General features: G+C 37.7%; 1 protein-coding gene across 4 annotated transcripts in view; it reads right to left on the bottom strand.

Moving 5' to 3' along the window:
* Positions 1-9,927: 9,927 nt before the first annotated feature.
* The window catches only part of ephb2b (eph receptor B2b), a 265,726-nt gene continuing 251,061 nt past the window's right edge, over positions 9,928-24,592 (bottom strand). For all 4 annotated transcript variants that reach the window (XM_057846096.1, XM_057846098.1, XM_057846097.1 and 1 more), the window contains exons 12-16: positions 20,312-20,527; positions 17,131-17,280; positions 16,175-16,368; positions 15,425-15,580; positions 9,928-12,551 (exon numbers count right to left, since the gene is read on the bottom strand). In XM_057846096.1, coding sequence (XP_057702079.1) covers positions 12,443-12,551; positions 15,425-15,580; positions 16,175-16,368; positions 17,131-17,280; positions 20,312-20,527 — 825 coding nt within the window. In that variant the 3' untranslated portion in view covers positions 9,928-12,442. The remainder of the gene's footprint in view (positions 12,552-15,424; positions 15,581-16,174; positions 16,369-17,130; positions 17,281-20,311; positions 20,528-24,592) is intronic.

Raw genomic sequence — 24,592 nt, 5'->3', positions numbered from 1 at the left:
TTCCCCGTTATTATGTGCGCAAATAGTTCAACAGTTCAATAGTTTAGTTACGTGTAAGTAAATTGATACTTTGCGATCAAAAGCTCTATTTGTCTTGTTGTTTATCTTCTTTTGTAAAAGGAAAACATTATTCAGATGTTTGTGATATAACTAAAGCTGTGTATAAGTCAAAATTATGTTTGAAATGTATGCTTTCACAAAAAGCTCAATTTCTCTGTTTTTTCATCAGAAATTGGGAAATTGCTCAAACTAAGCTATTTTCTAATGCTGATTTCTAAAGAATGGAAAAAGATATGAACTAACTTTTTTTCTGGTAAAAGAAGAGAGTTAAATCTTTCTTTTGGTGGGTTCTGTGTTTATATAGCAATAGAACAGAATTTTTTGTGGGTCTTGCAAAATCAGTCAAAATCCAGTAAAACGACCGGGAGCGTAGGGCCTTGCTCCGGTGAAAATGGCTGGGAGTGAATGAAATAAAAAAACATTTATTAAAAAATATATTTTTACATACGTTTTTATTATTATTATTATTATACTTAAAACGTGAAAAAACATGTATTATACTAGTATATACTGTATATCTCTTTCCAATGCTAAATCTGAATAAAACACATTGAACACAAACCCGATTTTTTTTTTTTTTTTCGTGGATTTTCACTTATCGCAGCGGGTTCTGGTCCCCATTAACAGCGAAAAACAAGGGATCATTGCATATATCTATATCACTGATTAGTTTTTAGCAAAAAATCAGAAAAGTCAAGTTTTATTTTGTATTAATTTTGAAACCCAAATGTACTGTAGTACAAGTTTGTCTCACCGCCAACCCTTTTGGAGAGAGAAAAAACAAAACAAAACAAAACAGGAACTAGTTTAACTTGGAAAAATAAAAATCGCCAGAAGTCTCAACAACCTAGCCCCCCAAAAAGACAAAGTCCACAATTTTTTTTTGAAGCCACTTTTAGGGGTATTTAGGTCATTTCCAGCAATCCTTCAAAGACACGTCCGAGCAAATTCAAATTCGGCCCCTGAAGCCAGTTTCACTTGGCAAGGTTGACTTCCATGAGTCAAACCTCACAAAAAGACCATACGTATGCAGCCCTCAGGCCAAACATTCCCCACCCCTCATGTAAAATTCCTTGTACCTCCTGAATAGCGGAACGCCGTAGATGTTGCGATGGTTTACCAGCAAGCTCATTACATCTGAGTCTAACAACATCTGCTGAGCATCTGGAGAGTGCCACCCCGGCAACCCTAAATCGCAAACTCACTAATGAAGACTTTATCACTCTCCATTAAAACTTGAAACGTCCCTCCTGTACATAATAAAGAAAAACTAGGACGATAGACCCGCTAATGAGCTCCCACACCAAAACGTTGCTTTTTCAAAGACCATCATGGTAATCCAGCAATATGTTTACATATTGTGGTTATATCCCACCTCTTACTTAAAGCTGAGATCCTAGTGATGACAACTACACTTAAAAATAGATGGCTAGATGGCTGGTTTGTACAGTAGCTTAACAATAGCTTTCATTTCACTCACATTTCGACAGTGATGTAGTGGTGTGGAGAGTATGAGGAAATGTTCCAATGGAGAGAACACAAAAAAACAGCTACAACAGGCCACAGAGGACATTAAGGCATGAGTACAAGAGCCAAGTCGAGTTCACGTTGAATAGGGCGACCTACCAAATGGGTCACAAGTGTCACAAGTCATCCCGTCATCATCGGCATCGGGTCGCACTCCAAAACATGATGGAAAATGGATTCCGGGAGGAAGAATTAGTACACCAATACTTCAAACGTAGAGGACTCCGAACGTGAAAAATTGCTAAGCATATCGACTTACTGCTCTTATGTGGTATAATAAAAAAGGTCTATTAGGTGTGTGTATTTAAGTGGACCCACAAAAAAGTGTCACGAAGCCATGGCGAAAAGACTTTTTTCTCAAAAAATAAATTAATTAATAATTAATTGATAAAAATATTTTTTTTACTTGCCCTATAACATAGTGATTCTGCAGATATATATATAAAAAAAAACACACACAAAAAAAGCAGCCACTGAAGCCAGTTTCACTTATGGACAGGGATATTGGAAGGCATGTATAGCATGAGGAGACCCACAAAAAAGTTTTAGGACGGCATGCTTAAAGAAAAAAAATGACCAGGAGGCACCTATCATGACAAACTGGTGCTAGAATTTGTCAGAAAATTCAGTTGCTGGAACCAGTTTGATTATCAACAGTTTTATACACACATTGGTCATGACTACACTAACAAAAATAGTCCGAAAAAGCCATGCCCCAAAAGACACGAGACAAAACTGGACACTTCTAGTGCAGCCTATTACGACAAACTTAAAAATGACAGATAATTAAAAAAAAAAAAAAAAAAAAATATATATATATATATATATATATATATATATATATATATATATATATATATATATATATATATATATATATTAGAATTTTCAGTCCCCAAAAGCCAGTTTATCTTCTAAACATGCAATTTGGTAGAATTGCCTATCATTAATAGACACATTTAAATTATTACACATAACAACATTTGGATCTACAATTATGATTCTCTTTCCATAGTTTGACTGACAACTGACAGAAAATACTAAAAAGAATACGAAAGAACTACAATGAAAGAAGAATAATGAAAGAAAGATTCATAAATAATTGTCTAATATTATGCACAGCATAGTGGCATGAAGACATGAAGACAAGTGAAACAACGTACATTGTGAGGTTTATATATATATATATATATATATATATATATATATATATATGGGAGAGCCTTGAAAGAAAAAAAAAGAAAACTTACTTGGGTTGATATTAACAATGGCAAAGAAAGAAAGCTCCAGTCAAGGAAAACAGTTATATAAAAAATGTCCATTAAAATGTAACCCCCAAAAGCTATAATGACCATTTGTTCAAGCATTGCAACATATTTTTTTCCATAACTCTTTTACAGCCCCAAGAGGACTGAAAAGTGATTGGGAAAATGGTTCCCCGTTACTGTTTTAGGGTGTAAACGATGTCATAATTAAAAGACTCAGCCAGGTGCCGTTAGGATTTGTGTTTTTGATTGAAAGTTACAGTTGAGGGGCAACAGGGGTAAACCTTTTAGCACACGCGCCGCTCGTCCCGCGGGTCACACTGAGGTCTCGGGCCTTTCACGCCGCTAGCCGCTAATGAGGTTGAAAAATCTCCAGCTCACACAAACGGCCTCTCACAAAAGTCTGCAGCTCAAATGACTCATGACAGAAGCACACACAAGTGGAGCTGTTTGACGGTCCAAAGTGTGCTGTTTTTGTGCATGGCTATGTCCTTATGTCTCAGGTGGTGTGTGCTTTCAAGCCGAATCCCAATGTTTTTGCTTGTTGTTCATTTTAATATGTCTTTACAGAAGTGTTATTTTAGTTTTACGTTTTTAAACTACAAGAATTTTAAATTATGGGGTTTTAGAGAAATCCAGGTTAAATTCAATAAAGTGGTAGTTCGGAGTTATTTCCGAAACAAAGAATTTTTGAAATTCATTCAAATTAATGTGCAGTGCAGAAATGTTTAAATTTGTACTCAATGCATTTAATAAATTACCGATTTTTGGTTAGCAAAAAGAAAAAATGCAAAATTTGAAATGTTGCAAATGTTGCTGTTTATTTAGAATTTACAATAAAATGATAAGAAAATTGCTATTTTTAATTTGGCTGCTTTGGGTTTTAGAAAATTAACTTTCAACATTTTGAACTATGTTATTTTATATTTTGGTTTAAATTCCTTTAATAAAACCCAAACCTGTACATTGTCAGATTACCGTAATATAGAAAATGTTGTTGAAACACGTTAAACAATATTTTGTCTGAATTTAAATGTACTTCCACGGTTTAAAATGCCTGTAAAAAAAACAGGATTACTGACAGGATAAATCATTATTTATTAAACAAGTTTTTTAAAAAAAAATATTTTAGATACTTGAACATGTGTGCACTTTAGATACTTTAACATGTGTGCACATAATTGTATATGACTGGAAAATTCCTACCAATGTAAAAATATAACCATTAATTTAGATACAATATATAGCTACTATATTTTTACATTTAGTTTTATGTTTAGAAGTGATGGAGATGAAAAGGTGAAGAAAAATCATATTCTGTACCAGAACGTCAACAAAAGTCAAAATAAATGCATTCAGCATTACTATCATTATCAAAATTGTTTCAAAAGATCTTTAGGCAAAATTATTTTACAAAATAGAATATACGTATATTACTAAAATGTATATTGTAAATAATTCTAGATTAACTACTTGAACATTTTTGAAATACTCTATTTTGATTGAACATACTTTGACACGATACATTGCTGTTATATTGTCCTTATTGCAAAAATAGAAAAGTTACATCCACGTGTATTTTTATACGTTAAAACCAGGGCTGTCAAAATTATCGCTTTAATGGGCGGTAATTCATTTTTTTAATTAATCACGTTAAAATACTTGACACATTTAACGCACATGCCCCGCTAAAACAGATTGTAATGACAGCACAGTGTAATGTCCACTTGTTACATGTGTTTTTTGGTGTTTTGTCGCACTCTGATGGCGCTTAGGTGCGACTGATTTTATGGGTTTCAGCACCATGAGCATTGTGTAATTATTGACATCAACAATGGCGGGCTACTAGTTTATTTTTTGATTGAACTTTTTACAAAATTTATTAAAACGAAAACATTAAGTGGGGTTTTAATATAAAATTTCCATAACTTGTACTAACATTTATCTTTTAAGAACTACAAGTCTATCTATCCATGGATCACTTTAACAGAATGTTAATAATGTTAATGCCATCTTGTTTATTTATTGTTATAATAAACAAATACAGTACTTATGTACCGTATGTTGAATGTATATATCCGTCTTGTGTCTTATCTTTCCATTCCAACAATAATTTACAGAAAAATATGGCATATTTTATAGATGGTTTGAATTGCGATTAATTACGATTAATTAATTTTTAAGCTGAAATTAACTCGATTAAAAATTTTAATCGTTTGACAGCCCTAGTTAAAACATAATATGGCTAATAAATTTGCGACCACAATAAAAGAATAACTATGTTGGTTTAAATTAAATATCACCCAAGGTCTATTGGCACATTAATGCAATAGTGACATTAAAATAATGTACAGTTAACAATAATGACATAGTTAAGTTAAAAAAAAAAAAAAAAAAGGAACTTGTTTTAATAACAGATCTTATTTTTTATTGAGGAGAATCAAGTTGAGCTTTTCTATTTTTAGAAAATAAACCAATAACAATATTACAAATAATGAACTTGTTACATCATTCACAGGGTTACAGTCAATATACATTTATACAGAAATACAACATGTCCCACATTGGTCGCCATCGCCTTCTGAACCAGCGCTTGTCGGCGAGGCGCTTTAACGGGGAGCACAGGGACCCCCGCTTAAACTAACCGACATCCAGAGTGGCAGGGGTAGAGGTGGGGTGAGGGTTGGGGGAAGCACGGGGTAACGTGGGTTTGACGCTGCGTGTGACCACAACGGCAGCAGAGGGTGCTCTGGTGCTTTTGTGCTGCTCTGACATTTCAATGGGTTTTCTCACTTCCAAAACTGTGTCAGCCTCCTGAGCAGTGGAGGACCTTAGTGTCAAGTTTTTGGTAATGTAATTATTCACAGTAAACCACAAAACAGTAACGTACCATAAGTGTTCGTGAAAACGTTGAGCAGCAGAAAACATCCTTGAAAGCGAGGCCTTAATGAGTTGGGCTGCAATCAAAATTGAGCTCCTTCCAGGGGTCCTGTTTGCTTAGGTTTGACATTTAAAATGAGCAGGGTTACTTGACTATGCGGAGGGATGGGGGTGCCGACCTAGGAAAACACCCCTGAAAGAGAGGCCTTAATGAGACTGGCAGCGCAATCACACATATTTTGAACCTAACCCACCTCCCGCCTGGATATTGTTCTTAAAACTGTGAAAGTATTATTCATGGCAAAATGAAGAAAAATATTTGGCAATCACTGGAAAAAATATTTTTTTGACCTTCAGTCAAAATCGGCACCAAATAAGCGTACCGCAGGGCTCTTTCCTGGGGTCCTGTTTGCTTAGGTTTCAACTTAAAGCGGTAGTTCAGAATTTTTGACATTAGGCTTAATCTTCAAGTTAGCGGGGGGTTTACATAGTTGGTGGAGTTGATTTCAACTAATTCCGTGCAGTTTGCAAGTTATTTGTTAGTTTCAGGACTTTGGAGTCGCTAAGCTAGCACGAGTCAATGGCCCCAAATTAGCATGCCAATAAAAGACAATACAGATCTACGAACAGATCCAACACAATCAAATAAATTGAAAACACAGATCATTGTTCCAAAACACCATTGTGGCAAAAACAATGTCACACCAAACTGCTGTAATTCATTTCATTCTGCGGGACTAATTTTTTAGATGTGTAATACGACCAAAATAGAGAGGAGTGCTTCGGCCACTCATGCTCACGCTGCATTCGAGGAAGGTGGGAAGTCCGACTTATCCCGCGCGGAGGGTACCAGTTGCGACCTCAGAGCGTTCCAAGCGAATGTAAACATTAAAAGATGCCTTTTTGTGACGTTATTTTTTATTTTGGCCATCAAAAGACATTTTGACCTCCAGAAAACCTGCCTTCTCGTAAGCGATCAAATAGTGGAGGCGTTCCAATGATCATTTTAAGATCGGTGGTTGGAAACTGACCTCCCACCTTCCTTGAATGCAGCTCAGTCTGCTGAGTTAACTGATGGCTGGCAGCATGGCGAAATGTGCATTTAGAGCACAGGCGGAGTTTGACTTTTGGGGCAGGGGGGCCACAACATGTTCATGACCCCGAAATGCTTTGTCAGCAATAAAATTAACTTACAAGAATATTTATAATAATACGGAGAAAATGAGTGTTTTTTTGTTTCCTGTCATTCTTGAGGGGAATTCTCAATTAGGCTGTTTAGGACAGCTATATTTTTCGCCAAGATCGTTATCCACTGAATATGGTACGCCCGCCAGTGTCGTGCAAGTGTAGTTACCCCCGTCAAAAATTGTATCCCCTAGGCGGAGCCACTGCGCTGCATTGATTTGCTTGATTTCCATGTTTTGGTGATGTTGTTATCTACGAGGTTCTAAAATATGGCCCATCCATCAAAAAAAAAAAAAACTTTTTCTCTCGTATAACATTACATACGTACTGAACGAAAAAAAGGCAATGTTTCACTGTTTTACTCATAGGGTGATCTATAACTGTTGTTACTGTAATTCAAGTCGGCTACGTTCATACTACAGGTCTTAATGATTGAATCCGATTTTTTCGTGTTTTTCCGACTTGAGTGAGGCATTAACTTGACGGTCTGAACGTGACAAGTCGAATAGAACTGGACCATTTCAAATCCGATCTGGGTCACTTTTGTATGTGGTTCAAATCCGATCTGGGCCACATTTTTCCAGAATGTCACGGTGGTCTGTACTGTCAATTCTCCCAAATCGGAATTCATGCGGCACTTACGTCATCAGAGAGCGACAGACACTACGGTAGCGGTGCAGCTGTGCGTTATTAGCGCCTAGCTTGCATTGAAGACGGCTTTTGGGGAAGGGCCGGGATTGACAACAGTCATATAAAATAAAAATGGGTTGAGGATAAGCCTGAGAATGATTGGTTTTCTCTCTGCTCTATATGAGCAATATTTCAACAATGCTTACACGGCCGAGAGTCGGGGCAAACTGCCCGTATGTGTGTGTGTAACATGCACGGACAGTGCGTGCATGCTATCGATCCATATAAACTTTGAATATAAACCTAAATGGGGATTATCTATGTCTGTTATTTGTGTCCTCTTTTTAAAAAGCAAAATATGATATCCCTGGAATGACGGATGACAGCCAGCATGTGTGGTCATTTGTTTTGATGCTTCTACTCATGCGGGTCTTCTTGCTCAGTGCGTGTCGGACTGCGAATTAGTGCGCATGCGTAATACTTGAATGGTCAGAATGGACAAAGACAGTCTGAATGGGCACGCCAAAAATACATATGACAAAAAATCGGATTTGTGCATTAAGACCTGTAGTATGAACCTAGCCGTTCTGAATGGCGTTTCTCCATTTTAATAAACGTCGATGCCTAACCAAAATACGTAACTGTGGTTCTTTCCTGGCTTTAATTAATTTTTTAAGTCGACATAACTCATAACTAATGTGTGCGTGTGTGTTTGTTCCCGCGGCCGGGGGGGACACAATTTTTGAGGAGGGTAACTACATTGGCAAGACACCGGTGGTGGCTCTGTTGTTCAATTAGCATCTTTAGTGGGGAAAATTGAAACACCGCTCACCATTTTGGCGGTGCTCTCTGGCGTTTCATTGTCCACATTTTCAGTCCTTGGTTCTTGCCCAGTAGTTGTTGTCGCTTTTGAAAGCTTAGGTTTGAAAAAATTATGTATATCCATCTTGCCTCGTCGGTCATCGGGTGGTTTTGGCTAAGCAAAGCACATGGCCATCTAAGGTGCTAGTCACATTATCTGTTTGAAAAATATTTTTGACCCATTATAAAAATATCTTTTTTTGTTCATTTCATTCATTTTTGTTGTTTGTTTTATTACTTTACAACGTTTATCGACAATATTTTACTGGAAAAAACTCTATTTTAAAATCATATGTAGGAAAGGCAACATGCAATTACACTTTTCGGCCATTGGGGGGGCACTTAAACTCCGCGCATGAATTAGAGGCTGTGGAAACAAAAGAAATGGGCAAAGGAAAGTTTACACAAATTCCCTATGAAGAACGAGGAACAATTTAAACTGGTTTCATGCTGCTGGCTACTACATAAAAAATCAGAGGTGAAAAAAAAAAAAACGATGTGAAATCACTCCCCCCTGCTGCTCTGCAGAGCTTCTGGATTACAAATGTTGCTGTTCATACTGAAATTATTGACATGCAATAGTAAGTTTTAATAACTTTATCCTGAAAACATAGCCAACACTATTGATTGCATGGGTCATTGATGATTTACATGTTTGTATATGTTGTTTTTTATTGGAATGCTAAGATGGCCCAATTGACTCGCCCTAGTTTAGCCATACCGGAGCCCTGAAACTAACAAATACCTAACAAACTAGACGGAATTTGTTGAAATCAACTCGACCGACTAAGTAAACCTTTGTTAACTCGAAGATTGAGCTTGATGTCAAAATTCCTGAACTTCCCCTTTAATGTAAAAAATTGGAGCAGCAGAAAAAGTTTAGTAATGGCTGCCGTAGACGAACGTTTATTCGCCCCTCCCGGTCAAAATGGATTGGATTTCTAGCACCGTCAATGGCAGTATAAGAGTTAACAAGGAAGTAACCTGAAGATACCCCAATATTATCATATTCAAGCATATCTAAGGTCTTTAATTTGCGACTGATTGAAACAATTCAGGATGAGAATAGGTCCGTGCTCGATTCAAAGTTTAAATTCCAGAAACCGGGAGGCACTAAAACCTTTATCGCTCTGAATAAAATATAGTGACTTTCCAAAAATAAAAAATGGAAGTTGATCTCCAACTTTCTTGGACTAACTTTTTAAAAATATTTTTCAGTGTCAAAAAATATAGTTGACAACTTGACAGGAGTGCAGCATCTCTTCAGTGTGGTTATTGCTCTGCTTCAACTGCTACCACAGGCTCTCCCTCTGTCTCTAAATCGTGAAAGACAATACTTCACGTGGTCAGCATTTCATCCTTTAGATGAAATTCTGCCAGGATCCATTGGATTGTAAACATAGATGACAAACTAATATGACTTTTTAAGTCGCACAGAAACATGAGAATTTCCAAGATCCAAATGCATTTTCATAAAGCGACAACAAATTTAGTGTCGTGTTTTTATCCAAAAAAAAAAAAAAAAAAAAAAAAAAAAAAAAAAAAAAAAGTTCCACACCTAAAATCAGAAGCTACACCACGATTAGGAGCATTTTCAAATGTCTTTCACAATGGTTTTAAAACCTGAAGTATATAATAAGTGAAAAAAAACACGAAAGAAAGAAAGAGAGTATCAAGGTGTTCAATTTGGTGCCGATTCTATTGTGAATGTTAAACCATTTCAATAGAGTGGTACCTCAACAGACGAACGCATTGACATATGATCTTTTTGACATCCAACATAAAATTTGACTCGACATATGATGACACGCTCGAAGTACGACGATTTATGACAGTGTCGCAATTTCATTGTTTTACCTAAAGACAGACACACGGTGGATTTTCCAATGAGAGAAATCAACATGAGTCCCATTATTGCAGGTGATGAAAAAAGGAAAAAGGTGCCGCTTCCCATTAATATTAAGGTGGAAATGATAGAAAAATATGAGCATGGTGTGAGCGTCAGTGAATATCTACGATCTCAACGGTTCTTCTCTGACTTCCGTTCGCCTGTTTTAATAAGTTAAGGTGACAATTATTATTATTATTGTAACATCGGCAGGGAAGTCGCCAGCTTCATTAGATTTTAAATCATTTATTTCAGAACTTGCGCAACACAACACGGTTACTGTCTGCCGTGAAATATGAAAATAGTAAGTAAAAACGTCCCTCTCTTCCGCATCTCTCACTCTGTTGTCGGTCACACGGTGCGTTCTGGAACAGTATGCAAAACACAACCGCCACATTAGAACCCAATTCGTTACATCATTAATATTCCGATTTGTATTCATAATTTGTTTTGCTATGTGTAATTGCTATTTGTAATTTTTCCAGCAGTATTTACGAAGGATTTAGCTTAGGTTTTTGAGCTGCGGAACATATTAATCGAATTATAATGTATTCTTAGGGGACAATCCCAATTGACATACGACCCTTTCGACTTACAAACCAGGGTCCTGGAATGAAGTAAATTCGTGTGTAGAGGTACCACTGTACTTTCAATCACAAATCCTTATCCAAGATCACATGATCCACAGACTTCCTGAAATGTTTGTAACCTACTTTTCTACTACTTTTACCTTCTTCTTTACATTTTTGATCAATCTGGATAGTCTGTACCACTGTATTGCATCTCAGGTCAGTCTCAGTAAAGTAATGACTCGCATACACGTGCCAGACTTTCCTACCGTGAAGGGTTTTTCACGTTTAAAAGAAATATGGGTTCAGATGTGACAAATCAGTATGTGTGTACCCTTAAGAGCTTCCAAGTTGTCAGGGGTGGTTAGGGTTAGGTAAAAGGCTAAAGAAGGTGTATGGGGGAGGAACCAGACTGCACGTGAGCGATGGATCCAGACTGGACAATCACACTTCGGCTACTGTTCACGCAGCGTTTTCAGACGCCATGTTATCCCCGTGACGACAACACTGACAAAGATAGACATCTCAAAACATAGAAGCAAAGTATATCTTATTCAAGGGAGTTAGGATATTAGAGGTTGTTTATCTACATGATTGTGCAGCTTTTCCTAAACAACTCCAAGCACCGATGGAAGATCCCAAGCGTTTTTTTTCCTCTTTCTTTGCAGAACAAAAGTTCAAAATAAAATCAGAACAATTCAATAAAATGCATACACAAATTGCAAATTGCAGAAATGAAACAAGTTGCATCCACCTGATTGTAACGTCTATTCGTGACTGTGAGTGTAGCGAATGGAAGAAGAAATAAGATGGATGGATGGAGGGCCGTCACGCATCTGAGTCAGTTTACCCAGCATGCTTTGCGACATGGTAGGAAGGGTAAGAGGGTGGTTGGGGGAGGTGGGGTGGGGAGGTGGAGTGGTCAAGTGAGTCAGCCCTGTGAAGTGGTCCTTGATATGTCCACTAAGGAGAGAGGTAAAAACAATGTTGTCTGTGCTGGGAATCTTCAACACAACATTTCACACCATAGTGAGAAAAAAAAAGATTTTATTGTTCTTTTCTTGAGATTCTCTTGATGTCAGTCTTTGCCAAAAGGTCCATTTGATGGTGCCAACATCCTTCCAAGATTGACAGGATCCTTTTTTTTTTTTTTGTTTGTTTGTTTGTTTCTCGCCCTTTTAAAGGGTAGCTCTTCCGCTCATCTGGTGTATGACCTTACATTGTCTTTAAATGTCGATAAACTCCTTTTCTTTTTCATCTTTGTTTTTTCATCTTTATTTTTTCCTTACAAAATTCTTTACAAAATGACAACAAACCAAAGCATCAATGAAAAGCAGTGGAAGAAGAAAAACATGTGTCGCTGGTCACTCATTTCAGGTCTCCCTTGATTCTGAGTTACAAAACTCAGTGGATGGATGGTGAGGTGGGAGTAAGGGAGAGTTGGGAGAGTGAAGGGAGAGTGTCGAGGAAGGGGTGGGGTCACACCAAAAAGCATCCACTCCGTCCTCGGCGCCCGCCGGAGGTGGGGCCCCTCGGAGCGCCCCCCTTCCTGGATTTCTGCTCTGCTTGGGGGAAGGTCAGACCTCCACTGACTGGATCTGGTTCATCTGGGCCCGCATCATCTGGACGCTGTTGAGGATCTTTTTCTGATGGCCCGCTAACGTCACACCCACCCGTAGGATGTCACTGCGATGATTAGAAAACCATTGTATCAGAATGAAGCATACATAGAAAATCCAGAAACACACCATTTTAATATTTTAAGTAGACATAACTCAAGTGGTGAACTTAAAGCAACAGTTGGTAACTTTTCAACCTTTATAAAATATTTTCATAACATCTGTCATGATATGCCGACTGACAACTAGTTGAATGACACCTCTTTTATATCTTGAGGGGGTCTGTATCACTTTCACCGGCACTAATTAACTTTGAAGAGAGTAGCAGGAACCCTGAACACACACACAAAAAAAATACAAATGTGCTGACTGCTTTACGGCAAACGTCACTTTCACCTTTCCCCATTCATTATAAAGACGGAAGTCGATTCTCATGCTTTCGTGCATATTTTGCAAAGATGGCAGAGCAGCAGAGACAAAAAGTTTTGTCTGAGGAGGAAAAAAGAAAGGACGGCTGCCAGGATATACAGTATAAACACTGGGGGGGTTACCCACACTAAGCCACACAGTTGTAGCCACAACTGGATTAATTAACTTATTTTTTTATCCTTCACACAGCCGCTGCAAACAGAAATGTTGATTTATCCATCTGCAGGCGACAATAATGATTTAGAGACACTATGCGGGTGTGCGCTGGTCCTGGTGGGAAACTCAGTTTTAGTCAATGTTCCCTCAAAATTTTTTCATGTGTCTGTGAAGACACACAAGCTCCCTGAGCAAACTGAGGACCACAGTGAGCAACATCAGATGTGTACGCTGTGGCCACACACCAGTGTCACGCCTGTTCAAAACCTTGAATCACAGCAAGTTAAATTGCTTGTTATAAGCATGAAAATACAGCAGCAATTTGCATTAGTTTACTTTTAATATAATTGATTTGGCCCACTTAAAGTTAAAAAGACAAACGTCTCATTGTTCATGAGATGTGTACTATGTTATATGTGAGAGTCCTGCTTTGGCCTGGAAAATGTCCAATTGGGGCATAGGTGAGTTAATAAACATAATGAACAACCACAATGGGAGTATATCAAACAACACATTAAAACTGTTCAGACAATAAGGACACCCAAAATTCCTTGCTCCTTGTCTAAGCAGCAATACAGGACAGTTTAAAAAAAAAACAAACAAAGAAAAAATCTCACTCAGTTTCACCGCTTTTATTTGCACATACTGTACTCTGACAGCCATTCCATCTTAAAAGAACCGCATATTTTTACTTTGGCTTCATGAGTGTAGTATCGCTGCACGTTGCTTTCGCCATGATAAGGGGTTATCATTTGCGTCTTGACTTCACTGCACTGTTGTTGGCTAGCTAGCCTGCAAGGCACGTAAGGGTTGTCTCGAGTAATTGAAGTAAACTGTGTAACATGATTGGCTAGACACGTGTTGCTCATTGAGTTACGTTGCAAAATGGTTCAGAAAAACCTTCTGTAAATAAGCACAGGAGTCCCACTTTTCATTCTTTATTTTTCTCCGCACTCACCCAGGTCATGCACCTCACATTTATATACTATCGTGGGGAAGTAGCCCACCAATGGGAGCGTCGTATCAAGCATACTAATTAGAGCGTCGCGTTGGTGTATGGAACGCACCAATGGGAGCGTCGCGTTGCCGTATCGAACGCACTAATAGGGGTGTCGTGCTGTGGCAGTAGTCCTAGTGACACTACAGTACATTTCTGTTGAATTTTATTTTGTGCGCTGCATCGATTTTCTTGTGCAATGAGTTTGTGCAAGCAGTGCGCGATTGCGCACGTGCGCAGCTTAGAGGGGACATTGGTCTTAGTCTTCCTTGAGGCAAAACACTACCGCTCTTGTCCACCGGCGTAGCTAAAATCCAATAAAACTGAAAAGTTACAAAGTGTTGCTTGAAGTGTGTCATGTTGTGTTGCCACAGTGGGTCTGATTCCCGCTTGAAGCAAATGATTTACCGTATTGGCCCGAATATAAGATGGCCCTGATTATAAGACGACCCCCTCTTTTTCAAGACTCAAGTTTGAAAAAAGACTTTTTGAACACCGAATTAATTTTTATACAAAAAAATAATTGCAGTACATCTAAAACAAATGATTATAACAATATATTTGAGAGAAAAAGCATGTTATTTTGCCTCATTCAAATCTTAATATCTGAACATTTAAAGATGTAAACTAAAGTGCAATCACATTCGCAAATGAATGGCTTCTGGTTTTTGAAATGTAAATAAACCAATCTATTGTGATAAAACAACAAAATTGCAATAACTGCATTAACCATCAAAGTGAGGTCTAACTGTAACTGTAGTCTTGAAACAAATCCGAATAAGGAAAAACATTGGAATAAAATAATGCAAACTGGTTAAACTTGAGAGAAGCAGAGCTTTGTCATGACAGAACATTACTCCTCAAGTTCAGCATTCGCTTCAATTATATCTGGCGCCATCTAGCGTCGTGAATGAATAAAATGTCTAGACCTCGAATATAAGACGACTCCCACTTTTTCAGTCTTTTTTCAATGCAAAAAACACCGTCTTATATTCGGAACAATACGGCAATGTATATTTAAACTGAAGTCCTGAGTAGTTACAATATTGAGTTCAATTTACTTAACTTAAATTCAGTTTACTTAGAATGTTGAGTTTACAGCGTTACCTCCCTTTTTTTTTTTTTTTTTTTTAAATAATTTTTTTAATTTATCTTTTTAGTTTTCCACAGAAACTTGATAATTCATTTGAAATTAGTTGACTTGAAATTTCAAGTTTTGCCACGCCACTTGATTAGATAACATATTTTCCAGACTATATCCCCCCCCATAGTTTGGCTGGCCCTGCGATTTATACTCAGGTTCAATTTATCATTCAAAAAATACAGTACATACGGTTAGTGAAGAGATTGTCACTTACTCCATGGTCATCTGGGATACCACGTCGAACGTGGTGAAGTCAGAGTTGGAAAAGTTGTCCTTGTACTGGCCCATCTTGATGGCATCCAGCCACTCGTCCACTGTGCTGAAGCTGGAGAAGTCTGGGATGCTGCGGTCCAGCAGAGGCAGATGCACACTGAAAGGGGCGGGATGTGAGGGTAGGGGGGCACAGGCAGGATGCATTAGGATGAATAATGACAGCTATCTGATGGCTCTTTGGATTGCAGTCATCCGCGGACCACCTGCGATTGCTTCTGGAGCTGCCGTTTGCGTCACGGTCTCACGGCCTGAGGACAATCCCGCAGGCCTCGTTCATCAAACTAGGTTTTCCAAATTCATTTCCTTTTACAATGGATTTTCCAAATGAGGTGCTGAGCTTTTTAGGAAGGCAGAGTTCTTTCTACTAGATGTCTGTGGAAAATCAGGAATGCTTTGGAAGTGCAAAAGGGCCTCAATCCTGGACTGACATTTGTCGGAGGGATTTCAACGAGTCAGTGACTAAAAAGTAAAACTACATTTTTCTCGATTAGAAGGCATTTCACACTGGAACTCTGAGCCATCTTTATCCTGGCTCATTGTCCAGTGTGTAAGGTATTGACTGGTTAACCCCATAACCCTGTCTCTTATTCACCATTTTCATCATTTAGATTAGCAAACACACCCGCTTCCGCACAGCCATCCCATTCCATCTTACACTGAAACATGTAACAGTTTGAGCTGTTTGACTCACCCGGAGGATAACGGGGTCATAGCCTTCAAGGTGTTTGGATTCCGGATCATCTTGTCCAGGTTGTTGACGATCTGACTGAACTTTGGCCGGTTGTTGCGGTCTTTCTGCCAGCAGTCCAGCATTAGCTGGTGCAGCGCACTGGGACAATCCATGGGGGGCGGAAGCCGGTAGTCTTGCTCAATGGCGTTGATGACCTGAAGAGACACATGTTGCATTTGTACCTCACAAGAGAGTGACCCAGAAAAATTGTCAAGAGAAAAGTCAGGAAAAAGCTGTCTTTGTTGGAAAACACTTCACTTACAGCTCACTACACCCCACGTTAACTGCTGTCATTAAAGACATATTATTTCTGCTCAATAGGTCATCTTGAATCTTCTGCGTTGGCAGGGGTGACATCACCACTGGCCTCAAAAGTGTAGACTGGTAATTGATTGCTTGCTCAGTTGATTGGGGGCACACTAAGGTGGCGCTTGGTTAACCGGGTGGAACGACCCGGAAGGACGCACAGTTTCACTCCAGTTCATTATGGGGGCCCATTAGAGAAGCCCCATTCAAAGCCAGATTAATATCATTTAGGAGACATCCAAATAAGGACCCCGATGGAGCACAGGCGCTATCTGGAGCTGCTAATAAGATAACGGCCGAGGTCCTCGGTCCTCGCTTAGCAAATTAGCCTTCTCACTTTCAATTTCAAACTATTCTCATTGTCTCTCTGCCACCCTCACTCCTCCATAATGTGCTCTTTCCACTACTACCTAGAGGGAGAAATTGAGTCTACAGAGTGCCGTTGAGCATTTTTAAATGATCTGATTATATCTCCGTGGCGGCTGGAAGGAATTATCTCATGAAACCCACACTGCTGTTATGGAGCAATGATGGTAAGACGGAGGTTGGGTGTTAAATATGTTTGCGGGAGTGGGTGCAACAAAGGGCTCTAGATGGTTTTAGTTACGCACATCTTGATTAGTCATGTCCCAGTAGGGCCTTTCCCCGTACGACATAACTTCCCACATGACGATCCCGTAGCTCCACACGTCGCTAGCTGAGGTGAACTTTCTGTACTGGATGGCCTCGGGCGCAGTCCACCGGATTGGGATCTTCCCACCCTGTGAGTACAAAATGTAGACGATCAGTGTCACCCGGTAACATTAGTGCATCTAGTAATTTAAACTGGGAGGTGGATGCACTAAAACACCTGGGAGCTAAACAGGTCAAAAGAAATAAAGAGTACAGGCAGGGTGGGGGAGGTAATTTTTTAAGGTAGAAGGGGTTGAATATAAATATAAAACATAATTACATGTTGGAATATCTGCATCAATTATGAAAAGCAATCTTAGAAACATCCTCCAGCTGTGGCGTACCTCAAGGCTCTGTCCTTAGTCTCGTCTAATTATACTGTACTTCCACTCTAATTACTTCCACCAATTAGAGTTATCATTTCTTTCTTTGTTAGCCTGTATAACAAATAGCTACTTCATAGATTATCATATAACTCTGAGTAAAAGTGAGGTCCATACTGAGGAAGAACGGATCACAAATTGGGCCCAATCAAGTCATTTTTAGAGGATCGGAATAGGTAGTATTAACTTGTTGCCATTTATAGCGATAAACTTGTTGCCATTGACAGCGATAAACATCCATTCCCTAAATTAGATTGGATGTGCATTGCCGTCAATGGCAGTGAAACATGATCACTTCAGTGGTATGAAAAAGTATCTGAATATTTTGGAATTTCTCACATTTCTGCATAAAATCACCATCAAATGTGATCTGATCTTTGTCGAAATCACACAGATGAAAAAACAGTGTCTGCTTTAACTGAAACCACCCAAACATTTATAGGTTTTCATATTTTAATGAAGATTGTTTGCAAACAATTACAGAGGGGAGAAAAATAAGTGAACAATAACATTTAATATTTTGTGTCCCCCCTCTTTGGCAGCAATACCTGCAACCAGAGGCTTCCTGTAGCTGCAGATTAGTGTCGCACATCGATCAGGACTAATCTTGATCCATTTTTCTCTACAAAACTGCAATAGTTAAGTCAGATGCCTGGGATGTCTGGCATGAATCGCTGTCTTTAGGTCATGCCACAGCATTTCAATGGGGTTTTTAATCTGGACTTTGACTTGGCCACACCAGAACGTGTATTTTGTTCGTCAGAAACCATTCTGATGTTGATTTACTTCTATGTTTTGGATCTTTGTCTTGTTGCAGCATCCATCCTCTTTTTAGCTTCAACTGTTGGACAGACGGCCTCAGGCCTTCCAGCAAAACATCCTAATAAACTTTTGAATTCATTCTTCCATTAATGATTGCAAGTTGTCCAGGCCCTGAGGCAGCAAAACAGCCCCAAATCATGATGGTCCCTCCACCATGCTTCACGGTGGGGATGAGGTGTTGCTGTTAGTGAGCTGTTCCATTTTACCTTAACACATGACATTGTGTGGAGCCATGATAAACATCAGACAATGCTGCTCATCAAGACAATTCTTACCAGGTGTGTGTGTCTTAAAGTGGGCAGGGCAGCTTTGAACCACTCATCAGTGATTGGGCACGCACCTGACTTAAACTGTTTGGTAAAAATTGGTTTCAATTGCTCTTTAAGTCTCCTTAGGCAGAGGGTTCACTTATTTTCCCCCTTCTGTCATGGTTTTCATGCTATCCTCATTAAAATATGAAAACCTATGTTTGGGTGATTTCAGTTAGAGCAGACACTTTTCTTTTTTTTTTTTTTAGTGCTGCAATGATTAATCGATTAACTATAGTATTCGATTACAAAAAAAAGTTTCGAATTAAATTTTGATGCTTCGAGTATTCGTTTAATTAAAGTGGCGTTGTAATGGTTTATTTCGAAAGTGTTTGTATTTAGTTTTATTGATTTGGGTGGATGCACTGCCCTCTAGTCTGCCTCATTTCACATGGCTGAATCCAGCTGCTCCATGTTAAGACCAACATAAGCCAAGATTTTGTTTGAGCTAATGTTTTTTTAGGGCTGCAGCTATCTATTATTTTAGTTGTCGATTATTCGATGAACTAGTTAGTTCGAATAATCGAGTAATCGGATAAGCAACATGAAAAATTAAAATACCTTAGCTGAGCTTCAAACGGTATAAACATTTTTAAAAATGAGGCTCTATGTACAACAAAAGAACAATTGGCTAACCTATTTAGCAAAGGTCCACTAGCTTAAATGCCATAAAATGTTCTTTTTTTTTTTTTTTTTTAACAATGCTCTTAACAAAACGTTCAAACACATATTCCCACAAAAATGGCTTAATATATCTATAAATGAAATATGAATGCATAAAAAAAATATTGCTGAAAAACTTAGCTTACATTGATTTTAACTGGGAGCAATTGGATTCAGCCATGTGAAATGAGGCAGACTAGAGGGCAGTGTATCCACCCTAATCAAAAAAACTAAATGCAAACACTTTCAAAATGAACCATTACAATGCCACTTCAATTAAACGAATACTCGAAGCAATAAAATTTAATTCAAATATTTTTTTCCTAATCGAATACTCGAATTATATCGATTAATTGTTGCAGCACTATTTTTATTTAATGCATTTAATGCAAATAGTTTTTTGGTATATTTAGCGTTTTTTTTTTTTTTTTTTTTTTGTGGGAATATGTGTCTAAACCATTTGTTAAGAGCATTGTAAAAAAAAAAGAAAAAAGAAAAAAAAAAGAGCTTTTTATAGCATTTAAGCTGGCAGACTTCTGCTATGTAAGTTAGCCATTGTTCTTTTGTTGTACATAGATCATATTTATTTCTTTTTTTTATACCGTTTAAGGCTCAGTTTAGGTATTTTAATCTTTCATGTTCCTTATCCAATTACTTGATTATTCGAACTAACTAGTCCATCGATTAATTGACTACTAAAATAACCGATAGCTGCAGCCCTACTGTTTTTACATCTGTGTGATTTTGACAAAGATCAGCTCACTTTTGATGGCGATTTTATGCAGAAATGCAAGAAATTCCAAAAGGTTCAGATACTTTTTCATATCACTGTAACTGGGATGTCATACATAGAACATTTGGCAATTTCATGTCCCTAAAATACATACTCAAAATAGTGATTCGTCAATGTCAGAACAACAACAAAGGAGGGTGTTGTTTCTCACCAGGGCGCTGGTGTAGGTGGGGTCTGATGTGTCATCTTCCAGGAAGCGCGAGAGACCAAAGTCCGACACCTTGCACACCAGGTTGCTGTTGACTAGGATGTTGCGGGCAGCCAGGTCACGGTGCACGTAGTTCATGTCGGCTAGGTACTTCATGCCCGAGGCAATGCCCCGAAGCATTCCCACCAATTGGATTACAGTGAATTGGCCATCATTTTGCTAAAATAAACAAAGCACAGATTAGCTAACAATGTTACCAGTGTCAATTTTCGATACGCGCCACAAAGTAGAATATTCGGCTAAATTGTTGATGTGGAAACCAATCTCACCAGGGCGCTGAAAAACAATTTTCTAGCTGTGGTGTACCTCAAGACTCCACCCTGAGTACAATCTAATTAACGCTTACTAGTTTTTCAACAACAACATGTGATTTTGTTGGTTTGACATAATTGCATGATCCACTAAACTAATTGATGAGCATACTGTCTTTCTTAATGTGTTGTTTTCACGAAAGAATGTCAGAACTTTTTGTCAACTGCTTTATATGTTAGAGAGAAAAAAAAAATAAAAATTAATCTCTCCTTCTAAGAATCACATAAGAAGGGCAAAATGTTTTTATTGGATGGAATTTGAGCGTGCTGGTGGATTGAATGTTGATTTTTCCTGACATCTCATATAAAAATGATTTAAAATCTAGTCATAGTACATTACAGTCATTATTATGATTATTTATTACATTTTATCTTGACCAGAAACCTAATCCATCAAAGTTTAACGCGCAAAAGGTTACTTTCAAATATGCCATAAAAATGCACCACAGGACACAAAGAAAGGGAGAAAAATATTTAACTGCTCTCTGCAGGCCATGCCACTGTTAAGCTTGGTCTGTCTACAGCTGTTCTCCCCCAATTTCACCGTTTGGTAAAGTGCTTTAACGTGGCGCGTATGGTGTCTTGAGCAAGCAGTGCAGCTGTGAACCCCCACCACTTTGTCGCCGCCCATCATTCGTGGTGAGAAGTAATGAAACATATAATTTGTTACTTCACTTACATGGGTTACTTTTCATATTAATTCCATACATTTAAAATCTGTATACTGTGTACTAATAGTGTAAGTACAGTATTTTCTACGCCTTGCTTTATCAAGATAGTTTTGTTACTTATATTTAACTTCTGCGGATGATGGCATGATGTACAAACGCACATTGTGATGTAAATACAGAGGGGTCGTCAGAAGCTGTTGAGATTTTGAGGTCTTACCAATTGGAATAAAAATAAGATAAAGAGGTTAATACAGGTTTATGCAACATTTTTCTTTTTACTTTAATTATATTTTAAACTGAAAAAATATATATGTATACAGTTGTGCTCAGTATAGTGGGGGTGGAACACAACTGTATATGAGCCATTCCACCAAAACCAGATACTTGAGTCAAAAATAAAAAAAAAGTACATTTTCAGTTGTCCTTCTTGTGCTTATTGTTGAACTGTGCAAATCTGCAAAACATTTGATATTCATTCAAATTTAGCAAATTAATCACACTTTTCTTGATGTAATGTCAAGATAATTGTGAGAAAATGGCCAAGGAAGCCATGAGGGATGTAAATTTCAAAAGTCCTACTCCTTACCAACAATCTTTAATTTTAAAACAGACTTTTGATGGATTTTTTTTTTCTAAAGTGGAAGCTTAAAAAAAGCCAAATTAGGGTTATCTAGAAAAATATATAATAATACATTTGCAATGGTGATGATGGGTCTGCTTTCAAAAGTACATTCAAACACAAATTTAGGATGTAAACCTTGAAGAGAAAGTTTCTAAGTTGCGAGTAAAAAAAAAAAATATATATATATATATACAGTGCTGCTCAAAAGTTTGTGAACCCCCTCAACATTTTGGAATTTTCTATTATTTCAACCTGATTTCCTAATCAATCAATTCAGTAGTTTTTTTTTTTGTTTTTTTAACAGTTGTGTTGTCGAGACTAAATTAAAAAGAGTTTTCATCAACTGATGTAGGTGCAAAATTGAACTGTTTGGTCACAACCAAAACCGCCATGTCTGGCGAAAAGTCAACACTGCATACCACCAAAAGAACCTTCTCCCAACAGTGAAGCATGGAGGTGGGAATGTCAAGATCTGGGCTTGCTTTTCATCCTCAAGACCTGGACAACTCCACATAGTCCAGGGAATCATGAATTCTGAGGAATATTGTCAAATCCTAGAACATAACCTGACGCCATCTGTTTTGAAGTTAAAGCTTGGCAGAAGGTGGATCATGCAACATGATAATGATCCAGAGCATTCCAGCAATACAACCAAGGAATGGCTGAAAAAGAAGAAGATTCGTGTTCTGGACTGGCCCAGTCAAAGTCCTGACCTAAATCCCATTGAAATGCTGTGGCGGGACCTGAAGCGAGCAGTTCATGCCAGACGCCCATCAAACCTCTCTCAACTGACTGCGTTCTGCAAGGAAGAATGGGCAAAAATCCCCCAAAGTAGATGTGAGAGGCTGATTAGTCACTACAGAAACCGTTTGGTTGAGGTAATCTCTGCAAAAGGAGGCGCAATATCCTATTAACTGAAGGGGTTCACATACTTTTGCACACATGATATCTGAGTTTTTCTTAAATCAACCACTTTTGTTAAATAAAGAATGACAATATAACTATTTCTTTTGTTTCAGTCCATTATTTGGAATGTCAGTATTGTGGATTTGGGTATAACTTAACATTTAATAAGGTTATTTTAGTTTTTTTTACAAAAAATCTGACCATCGCTGTGGGGTTCACAAACTTTCGAGCAGCACTGTATATATATATATATATATATATATATATATATATATATATATATATATATATATATATATATATATTAGGGTTGTCAAACGATTAAAATTTTTAATCGAGTTAATTACAGCTTAAAAATTAATTAATCGAAATTAATCGCAATTAATCGCAATTCAAACCATCTATAAAATATGCCATATTTTTCTGTAAATTATTGTTGGAATGGAAAGATAAGACAAGATGGATATATACATTCAACATACGGTACATAAGGACTGTATTTGTTTATTATAACAATAAATCAACAAGATGGCATTAACATTATTAACATTCTGTTATAGTGATCCATGGATAGAAAGACTTGTAGTTCTTAAAAGATGAATATTAGTACAAGTTATAAAAATGTTATATTAAAACGCCTCTTAATGTTTTCGTTTTAATAAAATTTGTAAAATTTTCAATCAAAAAATAAACTAGTAGCCCTATTCTGTCCTCAATGTGTGTGAGTACACAAATTGACAGATAGCGAACATAAGTTCCAAAAAAAAAAAATCAGACGGTGTGGCAAAGTTGCATGGGCTTTACTGAAGTCATCTCTTTTTGACAGGAACACGTTTCTTGTATTTTTGTAAAACTGAAAATAACAAGGCAATGTGTCAATAACTTGCATAAATCACAAAATAACATAAATTGTACACACACGTGTCCATTTGAGCAGTAGCACTAGCCAATTAGCTCACAAGCATCTAACAATGTAACTGCATTTCATTATATATGTGAACAAATTCAAATACACATCATCAATAGCTATCTAATGCTCATGAATATAAACAAAGGAGGAATATAACTCACAAGCGATGCATGTATTAGACACAAACAGTGTGATGGGGCTATGAGAACTGCCACTGAATACTGGATGCGGACGTTAGCTGGTCTGAATAGCACTGTCTATTAGTGTGAGTTCGCGTCGACATATAATCACGTCAGAAAAGCGCGCTGAAACCCAAATAATCAGCTGCACTGAATCGCCAGCAGAGGGCAACATTACGCCACATAACATATGCAAGTCACACCCAAGTGCCAGCAGAGGGCGGAAAAACTCCATAAAACACAATTAACAAGTTGGCCTTTCACTGTACTGACATTTAAATCTGTCTGAGCGGGCCTAGTGCGTTAATTGCGTCAAATATTTTAACGTGATTAATTTAAAAAATTAATTAACGCCCGTTAACGCGATAATTTGGACAGCCCTAATATATATATATATATATATATATATATATATATATATATATATATATATATATATATATATATATACTGTATATATTAGTCTATGCTTATGGCAGAAAACACAGACAAGGCTGAAAAAGCAGTTTCTGCCCTTGCACCCCTCTTTAAAATAAACTGCTGTATTTTAAGCCAAAAGAACTGCTGTGTTTGATAGAACAACATGTCTATATGCTGCCACAGCAGTTTCATGGCACATTAAGCC

Source organism: Corythoichthys intestinalis, chromosome 9 (assembly GCF_030265065.1).
Source record: "Corythoichthys intestinalis isolate RoL2023-P3 chromosome 9, ASM3026506v1, whole genome shotgun sequence".
NCBI classification, from domain to species: domain Eukaryota; kingdom Metazoa; phylum Chordata; class Actinopteri; order Syngnathiformes; family Syngnathidae; genus Corythoichthys; species Corythoichthys intestinalis.
Note: the sequence above shows the minus strand (reverse complement) of the source record. Positions and strands in the feature narration are given on the sequence as shown.